This window comes from Triticum aestivum, chromosome 3A (assembly GCF_018294505.1).
Source record: "Triticum aestivum cultivar Chinese Spring chromosome 3A, IWGSC CS RefSeq v2.1, whole genome shotgun sequence".
NCBI classification, from domain to species: Eukaryota; Viridiplantae; Streptophyta; class Magnoliopsida; order Poales; family Poaceae; genus Triticum; species Triticum aestivum.
The window spans coordinates 638,961,838-638,971,371 of NC_057800.1; the positions used below are offsets into that span (position 1 = coordinate 638,961,838).

The 9,534-nt window shown below is 46.0% G+C and overlaps 1 protein-coding gene across 1 annotated transcript; it reads right to left on the bottom strand.

Annotated features, from left to right (window-relative positions):
* Nucleotides 1-8,254: 8,254 nt before the first annotated feature.
* LOC123058879 (BAG family molecular chaperone regulator 2-like) lies at nt 8,255-8,970 on the bottom strand. The gene has a single exon (XM_044481555.1). It carries the CDS (start codon nt 8,892-8,894, stop codon nt 8,406-8,408), a length of 489 nt encoding a protein of 162 aa, XP_044337490.1. The 5' UTR covers nt 8,895-8,970; the 3' UTR covers nt 8,255-8,405.
* Nucleotides 8,971-9,534: the final 564 nt, after the last annotated feature.

The window sequence follows — 9,534 nt, forward strand, 5'->3', positions numbered from 1 at the left end:
GCAAGTCCACAAAGTCCATACTTTGTTCTCATACATGGATCCTATCTCAGATTTCATGGCCTCAAGCCATCTGTCGGAATCTGGGCTTATCATAGCTTCTTCATAGTTCGTAGGTTCGCCATGGTCTAACAACATGACTTCCAGGACAGGATTATCGTACCACTCTGGTGCGGAACGTGCTCTGTTTGACCTACGAGGTCCAGTAGTAACTTGATCCCAAGTTTCATGATCATCATCATTAGCTTCCTCTCTAGTTGGTGTAGGCATCATGGGAACGGATTTCACTGATGTGCTACTTTCCAATTCGAGAGAAGGTACAAATACCTCATCAAGTTCTACTTTCCTCCCGCTCACTTCTTTCGAGAGAAACTCCTTCTCTAGAAAGGATCCATTCTTAGCAACAAAGATCTTGCCTTCAGATCTGTGATAGAAGGTGTGTCCAGCAGTTTCTTTTGGGTTCAAGCTTATCAGGCTGAAGCTTTTTCACATAAGCATCACAACCCCAAATTTAAAAAAAATGACAATTTAGGTTTCTTGCCAAACCATAGTTCATACGATGTCGTCTCAACGAATTTAGACGGTGCCCTATTTAACATGAATGCAGTTATCTCTAATGCATAACCCCAAAACAATAGTGGTAAATCGGTAAGAGACATCATAGATTGCACTATATCTAATAAAGTACGATTACGATGTTCGGACACACCATTACCCTGTGGTGTTCCAGGTGGCATGAGCTATGAAACAACTCCACATTGTTTTAAATGAAGGTCAAACTCGTAACTCAAATATTAGCCTCTACGATCAGATCATAGAAACTTTATTTTCTTGTTACGATGATTATCCACTTCACTTTGAAATTCTTTAAACTTTTCAAATGTCTCAGACTTGTATTTCATTAAGTAGATATAGCCATATCTGCTCAAATCATCTATGAAGGTCATAAAATAACGATACCATCCGCGAGTCTCAACACTCATCGGACCGCATACATTGGTATGTATTATTTTCAATAAGTCAATAGCTCGTTCCATTGTTCCGGAGAATGGAGTTTTAATCATCTTGCCCATGAGGCATGGTTCGCAAGTATCAAATGATTCATAATCATGTGATTCCAAAAGCCTATCTGCATGGAGTTTCTTCATGTGCTTTACACCAATATGACCTAAACGGTAGTCCCACAAGTATGTTGCACTATCATTATCAACTTTGCATCTTTTGGCATCAATATTATGAATATGTGTATCATTATGATCGAGATTCAGTAAACTATTTATATTGAGTGTATGACCATAGAAGGTTTTATTTATGTAAACAGAACAACAATTATTTTTTGACTTAAATGAATAACCGTATTGCAATAAACATGATCCAATCATACTCATGCTCAACGCAAACACCAAATAACATTTATTTAGGTTCTACACTAATTCCGAAGGTAGAGGGATTTTGCGATGGTGATCTTATCAACCTTGAAATCACTTTCGACACACATCGTCACCTTGCCATTAACTAGTCTATGTTCATTTTGCAACTCCTGTTTCGAGTTACTAATCTTAGCAACTGAACCGGTTCATTATTTGTAACCCCTCCACCAACAAACACAAGCCATCGCTAACCGAATCCATGGGTGGTTTCCATACCAACAACAGTCCCGAGGGAGTTTTGTTTAATTATTTGTAATTTTTAGTTTCGGAACTGGGCATCCCTATTACCAACCCCTCTCGTGGAAGGACGAGTGAATAAACACTCATCATGAGAATAACCCGCTTAGCATGGAAGATACTGACCACTCCATGTCGCTCCTTGAGCGGTCCAGGCACACAGAACAAATCTTCGTTTGAAATTTTAGAGGTGACACATGCAAATTTACTTGGAACGACAGAGTAATACCGCATATAGATAGATATAGTGGACTCATCTGGAATAACGTCGGTTTAAGGATTTGTGATGCACAAGCAGTATTCCCGGTTAATACAGGCGAAGGCTAGCAAATTGATTAAGAAGCGACAGAGCGAAAACGTTCATGAACATGCATTATGAATAATTAACATTGAATACTAGCATAAGTAGGATATAAACGCCATGAACATAAATATCGTGGAAGCTATGTTGGTTTTGATTCAACTACATGCGTAAACATGTGCCAAGTCAAGCCACTTGAAACATTCAGAGAAGGATACCATATCATCATGTCGGATTCGGGGCTCCGCAGACCCAAAAAAGGTTCGAACTCTGGGACGTGTGCGAAGAAAGGTTTAGAATCTATCCTACAAAACCGCCTAACTTCTAATGCCGCTACCGAGTTGTGCTCTTTGTTGTCTCTATTGCAAGACTTCCAGGTGGCGCGAGGACCGGACGAGCGCTACCTCAACGGTGGCATTGCGTTTCTCTATGCGGGCCGCCTATCAACTGACCATGGGCGACAACGATGAGGATGCGCATGTTGTTGCCATCTGGTCTTCATACGTTCCAAACCGTGTGAAGATCTTTGCATGGCTCATGTTCTGTGGACGTCTCAACTTCGAAAGCAACCTCCTCCGCAAGCACATCGTCTCAGAGTCACTTTGCCCACGATTTGGGTTTGACAGCGAAACCAATTCACACATCTTCGTCCATTGCCCACTTGCACAACGGGTATGGCAGCGGATCGGACTCTCACCCCCCCCCCCAGCTCCATCAACGACCGTTGGGACTGTCGTCTCCCTGGCGAGGTGGATGTGCTAATCTGTCACTCCATCCTCCTCACAGTGTATTGCAGAAGATATAGGACTGCAGAAACGCTATGACTTTCAAGTAACAGAACCACCACAACATCTTCACCCTTAAGCGAATCATTGACGACCTCAATGCTCTAGACGCACCAGATGAAGAAACCGGCACACAAACAGGCTGCTTCATCATGGCATTCCTACTTCTTATTACGATTACACATACTTATGTAATTCACCTTTGTAATCAGACAAACATTAGGTTACAAAATTGAGAAATATATTTAGGTGGGGAGCTCCCTCCGCGTTGATTTTCAAAGAAAAATCTCGGCAACCTTTTCTCCAAACTGAATTCATGTGTTAATTGAAACGTTTCTATCTCTAACTAATAACTACATGCGTGCGTCTCCGGTGATGAGTTGATTCAATTTTTTCAGGACAAAGTTGATCGTGTATTTAAGCGTGCATCTCACACCATGGCGGTGAAGCATACATACGTCTAGGAACCATGAATCTCGTACGTACGTGTACCGTGTACGTGGCAGGAGCATGTGGCAAGAATAAAAAAAGTATGAAATGATTCGACTCTGCTGACTTGACCTCTGCTCCGGCCCCTGATCGATCGGTAGTCTTTGTAGCATAGCCGAAATGAAATGCACCCGAGCAATCCGTATAATAATAATATCACCACGTTACCACTGCACGCATCTGGATTTGGTCGCCAATCGGTGATCTGATGATTGCACATGCGCGGGTTCCCTATTCTCAGGATGAGATCGCGGCGCCGGCGGCAACGAACCGCGAACCCTGGATCGGTTGGAGGCGCGCACATTGATTCGCCCGCCGTGTCATGGTGTCCGTCGATCTGATAGGGTGATCCTGCCACCGGCCTGGTTTTTGTCGCCACGTCCCTTTCTTGCGTCGGGTGGACTTGGCCGAGGAGTCTGATTGATCGGGCGCCATAGCAACAGCTAGCTCGACTACGAGCAGGTTGGTACAGGGCCGAAGAAGTAGTTCGGGGCTGGCGGCGACCGGCGGATGAGGAGGCAGGCAGGCAGCGGCATCTTTTAGCTTTGGGGGCTGGATTTTTGGAGCGTCCTGCGTCGATCTCCGCTGCGTCTCCGTGTGTCGCTGTCCGCCGAAGAAGAGTTGGGGCTACAGACAACCGCGAAAAGTGCATCTTCGCATCGTTTCTGTGGAGGCTTGTGCCGTTATATCGATCGATCTGGAGCAAAGTACTACGATCCCGTTTACTGGTGCATTTACGTGCCACTAGAGGTGAAGCTTGCTTTGCCACGCCGTTTCTTGGTCCATCGTGAGCTAAATCCTTTTTCGTCCTACATAAATCGAATTGACTGTAAGACCATATAGATCAAAATAAACCTCTCTTTTCTGACTTTATACTAATGTCGACACATGAGGGCATGACCCTAGGCCGATGAACGGTGCACGCCCTCCACCCAACCCATTTCACTTGTGCCCCTGCTTCTCAGAATGACTCTCCTTTCATTGAATTTGTTCCCAAAAACTTTCAATCTCTCAACCTTGAGGTCAGATCTAGTGCCACACGCCCAAACTACAACAGCTCTCCGATAGGTGCTCGTGTTGGCTTGGATCTTCAACGCCTGATATTTTTGTCATAGCTCTCCACGGGCTCTAGTGTGGTCTTCCACCGCAAAATCGTCCAAGGAGCCCGATGGAGAAGACGAAGAAAGTGATGACATGACCGCTCGGCCTATATCAACAAGTTGGTGCCACCTTTCAGAAATGCACGAAAGTAGAAAACAAGTTCGCCCACCCCTTGGCAGCGAAATAACCTACACACACGGAGGTCCTATTCATCGCTCAACGCGTCGAAGGACGGCCAAGTGTGCACACCCTCGAGTGGTGGGCCATTCGACCCTATTGGGCCTCGGCCCATCCGAAGAAGTGATGGAAAAAACAAAGAGGAAGGAAAAATGAAAAAACGTCGGCAGATTATTTAAAAAGCTTCTATGAAATAAAAAATATTCATTAATTTTAAAATACATTGTAAAGAAGAAAAAATGTTTATAGATTCGATTTTTTTCCTGTAGTTTCACAAATTTAGAAACTGTTCACAAACTTCAAAAAATGTTCCACGAAATTCAAAAAAAATCTGAAAAATACACAAGTACTTACAGATATATACCAGACCTGTGTAAAAATTCATCACAGAATACGGGTTTTTGTGGCCTGCCAAAAATCATGTGTTTTTATAGTGAATAGTACATATGCTAGAAATACGTGATTTTGTCATTTTTGTGTAGCTCACAAAAATAATCGTCATGAAACTTCACATACAAGTAGTATACATCCATGATCCTTATGTATATGTGTACATTTTTTGAATTTGTTCAAAATTTTGAATTTTGAACTTTTCAGATATAAAGGGCTCCATGGAGCTCAAGCTCCATTAGGAAATTCCGTGGAGTACATGGAGATTTCCTTGCGACTATGCCTTCGCATGTGTGAAACTGACTATAATCTGGGTTGAGTCATGCCTTTAATATAATGGGTTTTTATTATTTATGTCACTAGTTGTGCCCCACTACTAAGAGCATTGCGGGCCAGTGCAGACGGCCGCAGAGGCAGACCCCGCATAACGGATCCATATAAAAGGATATTTATGGAATATAGTTTTTTACGGGTCGGCTTTGCGGAGTCTGCTCTTGTGCCGCTGCCGCCGATCCGCAAATATCAATACCACACCATAAATTACAATACCAACACAATACAACAGTCATTCACATTACAAATAATTATTCAAATCAACGAAGCAAACTAAATAATGCAATACAAAACTTGTCCCGAATACAAATAACACATGAATTAAATAAAAGTGAATAGAAAAATGAGTTAATTACTGTCCAACCTTTTACCAATGGTGCTCAATGAGATCCTCCTGAAGCTAAAAGTGGGTATTTGCATTTTCAATCTCCTTGTATGTTCGAAGAAAAGCTTTAATGCGGTTAGGGTCTCTAGCTGGTTTGACACGGCTACCCACATTGTCGTAGAAGAACTCCAAGTTCATTTCTCTCTCATCTTCAAAAATCATATTGTGAAGGATAACACAACATGTCATGATATTTTTCAAGATCTTCTTGTCCCAAAAACGAGCAGGACCACGAACAATGGCAAACCTAGATTGCAAAACCCCGAATGTTCTTTCAATGTCTTTTTGGGCTGCCTCTTGCACCCTTGCGAATTCACAATGGTTTTTAGTTTTGGGATCTTTGATGCTCTTGACAAATGTGGACCAAGGAGGGCATATATCATCTGCAAGATAGTACCCTTTTGTGTATTCATGCCCATTGATAGTGTAGTTGCAAGCAGGAGCATCACCACTAGCAAGCCTAGCAAACAAATGAGGTCGTTGCGACACATTGATATCATTGAGAGTGTCCGGCATACCAAAGAAGCAATGCCAAATCCATAAATCCTCGGATGCTATGGCCTCTAGCACAATAGTTGCATCACGAGACTTGCCACAATACATTCCCTGCCATGCCTTTGGATAATTTTTTCAAGTCCAATGCATACAATTAATGCTACCTAGCATGCCAGGCCAACCTCTCCTCTCATTAGAGGCCATCAATTTCTTTGTGTCATCCTCGTTGGGTGCCGGAAGATATTCAGAACCAAAGACACATATGATCACTTTGGTAAATCTACGCACTGACTCAATTGTGTTATCTTCACCAATGCGAAGGTACTAATCGGCATAGTCAGCCGGAACGCCATATGAAATCACCCGCATAGCTGCCGAGATTTTTTTATATGCACTAAATCCCTTTAAGCCCGCAGCATTTCTTGTTTGAGTAAAATACCGACAATTTTGCCTCGCAAGCTTGAACAATTTTCACAAAGCGGGATCGGCACATTTGGTACCTTCTCCGGAAGAGGTGCGGTGGAAATGTTGGATTCTCCGCGAAGTAGTTTTGCATCAACATCTCGTTCCCAAGATGACAATTCCGAGGAATGCAAAGACGCCCGACAGTCGATCCTCGCCGCCTCTTCCGGTTCTCATCTTCGTGCTCCTTCACGGCAAGAGCCATCACAATTGTTTGCTGCCGAAAGTTTTCAAGCATCGCCTCAACATCCGAGTCGTCCGAATCGGACGAATCAGAGAGCAAGAACTTCTCGCACGGGCTCAATTCCATCTACATGAACAAGAACCGCACGCCGCGTCAATCAACTATGCATAGCGCTCGGCACAAAGCACAAACAAACAATAACCGGCGGCTCGTGGGGCGGGTGATCCCGGGCGGCGACGAGGGGCGAGCTCGAGGGCGGTCGATCCCCGGCGGTGACAGCCACGAGGGGCAGCTCTTCTCGCCGAATCCGCGGGGGGGGGGGGGGTGCAGCGTGACGCCCCCGCGACATGATTTCGCCCGCAGATTTGGCCGGAATCGTCGGCGGCCGACGGGCGGAACCAATGGCGGGTGGCGGCGGTAGGAGGTGGGGGAAGGGCACGAGCTGAAATGTCTCTCCTGCCAACCGCTTCACCGCGATACGGGGCACCGTAGGGGCGAGGCGGAAACCCGCGTATTCGTGGGTTGGGGCCGAGATTTTGCCGCACCCCTCAAAATGTTTTGCGGGTCGGCCGCGTTTGCGGGGTCTGTTATGGCGGGACTTTCCACGCCGACCCGCATTTTGACGGTTATTTTGCGGGTCGGGGCTTTTTGCGGGGTCTGCTAGAGTTGCTCTAAATTTTGCCATTAGAAGTTACAACTGCACAAAATATCATTGTTTCATGTGATGCTTCCTCAAAAATGCCATCGTCCCATTATATGTTTGCTCAAAAATGTCATTCAACATTGTTATTGTCAGGTCAAACCTATTGACCATGTTATATGGCCACAATAACCCTAGACCCACATGTCAGTTCCCTCTACCACACAATGATAAATGTGGGGCCCATTTGTCAGGAGTAAGAAGCGAATTATTTTAGAGGAAAATAAGAACGTTGTTGGGGCTCGAGTGAGACCCACACTTTATTGTAGTGAGATAGAGGGAGAGCAAACATGTTAGTCCATGGGTATTTTGATCATGTAACATGGTAAACGGGCTTTGAGCTGGCAATAATGGTGTCTAGCGGCATTTTTGAGCATGCGCCTAACGTAGTGATGGCATTTTTGAACAGTTGAAACTCCCAGCGACAAAACTGAGTACCGAAACACAACTAGTGACATAAATGGTAAGAACCCTAATATAATTGGCCCTTACCTTCGGAAACAAAATATTTTCAATCCTAATAAATGTGTACATCTTGCTTAAGCATAAATTTATCAAAAAATGCTTAAACACAAGTAAATTGCAAGAAATGTATATGTAGCAGTGTGAACTGTATTGCTAATTCCATCGGAAGAATGTACATGGAGCCAGCAACAAAGAATAAAGACACACATGTACACAATTCGTAGAAAACACTATCACTGTGACACTGTCATTGTCTGCATATACGTACAAATTACAATATTTTACAACATGTACTGTACTGTATTGTCTCCTAACGGCGCCCGTTTTTCGATTCAATCGGCCAAATCCAAGCCCTGATTGAACCCAGAAAAACTCTAAAGATTGAAAAGAATGCAGTTAAACGCTTAACTAACACACCTTAAACCGATCTTGGCCCAAATAAACAGCGAGAACAGCTGATGGAGCGTGGGTTTCTTAGACTTGGATGAAGGAATGGCAGGGCACCCCCATGAGCTGCGCGAGGCTGGTGGACCGGAGCTTCCTCTCCGTGACGGCGGGGTCTTCCAGGAGCAGCACCTTGTCCTTGTCCTGCACGCCGGTCATGTGCAGGTGGTCGCCGTCGTCCCGCTCCCGGCCCCGGTACAGCAGCCGCTGCTCCCTGGGCCACAGCCCGGTGGCCAGTGACAGCAGCACCTTGAGGTCGCCGAAGGTGGAGGTGGCGTCGATGGACACGTCGTGCTGCCACCCGCCGCAGCCGGCGGACACCCGCACCAGGATGGCCTCGACCACGCCGTCGTCGTCCGGCCCCCGGCGCTTCTGCACCAGCATCCCGCCGGGCCGCACCTCCCACTCGATCCTCTCGTGCTCGGCCACCATGGCGCACATGTCGACCCCGCCGCCGATGCCCACCGTGCTTTTGGACCGGCTCCGGAACAGCCTCCTCGGGCTCGGGATCTTCACCATCTCCTCCTCTGACGCGTTCTCTCTGTTCCTCTCTGCCTTGCGTGTGCGATGAACAGATGATGCCGATGGATGGCTAGCTAAGGTGCTCTCTGGGTGTTGTGCTGCGTGAGGCTTGATGGAGAGACGCCTGGGATTTTATAGGTGGAGAAGGTGCCGAGGATGAGGACGAGAGCCGTGCGCGGGCGCGAAAAAGGAGAATTAAAATATGGTCATCAATCGGCCGGCGATCTGATGATTGCACATGCGCGGGGGGAGACCTGCGGCGCCGTATTCTATTCATTGCAAGTGCTGAACTCCATATAGCATATCGAAGAAGAGATCACTCGATCGGTTGGAGGCGCGCACAATGATACCCGTCGCGTCATTGGTGTCGATTTAGGTCATCAAGTTTTTTTTTTCTTTTTGAGAAAAATTTAGGTCATCAAGTGAAATGTAATGGGTGTGTTCCGTTCCCAGGCCCAATTCTCGTGTTTGGTCCACGGAGGAACGGGAACCACTCATTCCTCAGAACAACATATTCGTTAGATATGCCGAATCTGGTCATTCTTCCAAATCGGCCGGACCACGTGGAACGGCTCACTCGCTCGCTTCTCTCTCGCGACTCGCCCACCCTGCGGCCCGCGCCCCAGCCGCCCGTGAT

Excerpts from the sequence above, each read along its gene's own strand:
- LOC123058879 (XM_044481555.1), bottom strand. The coding sequence starts at position 8,894 with ATGGTGAAGATCCCGAGCCCGAGGAGGCTGTTCCGGAGCCGGTCCAAA.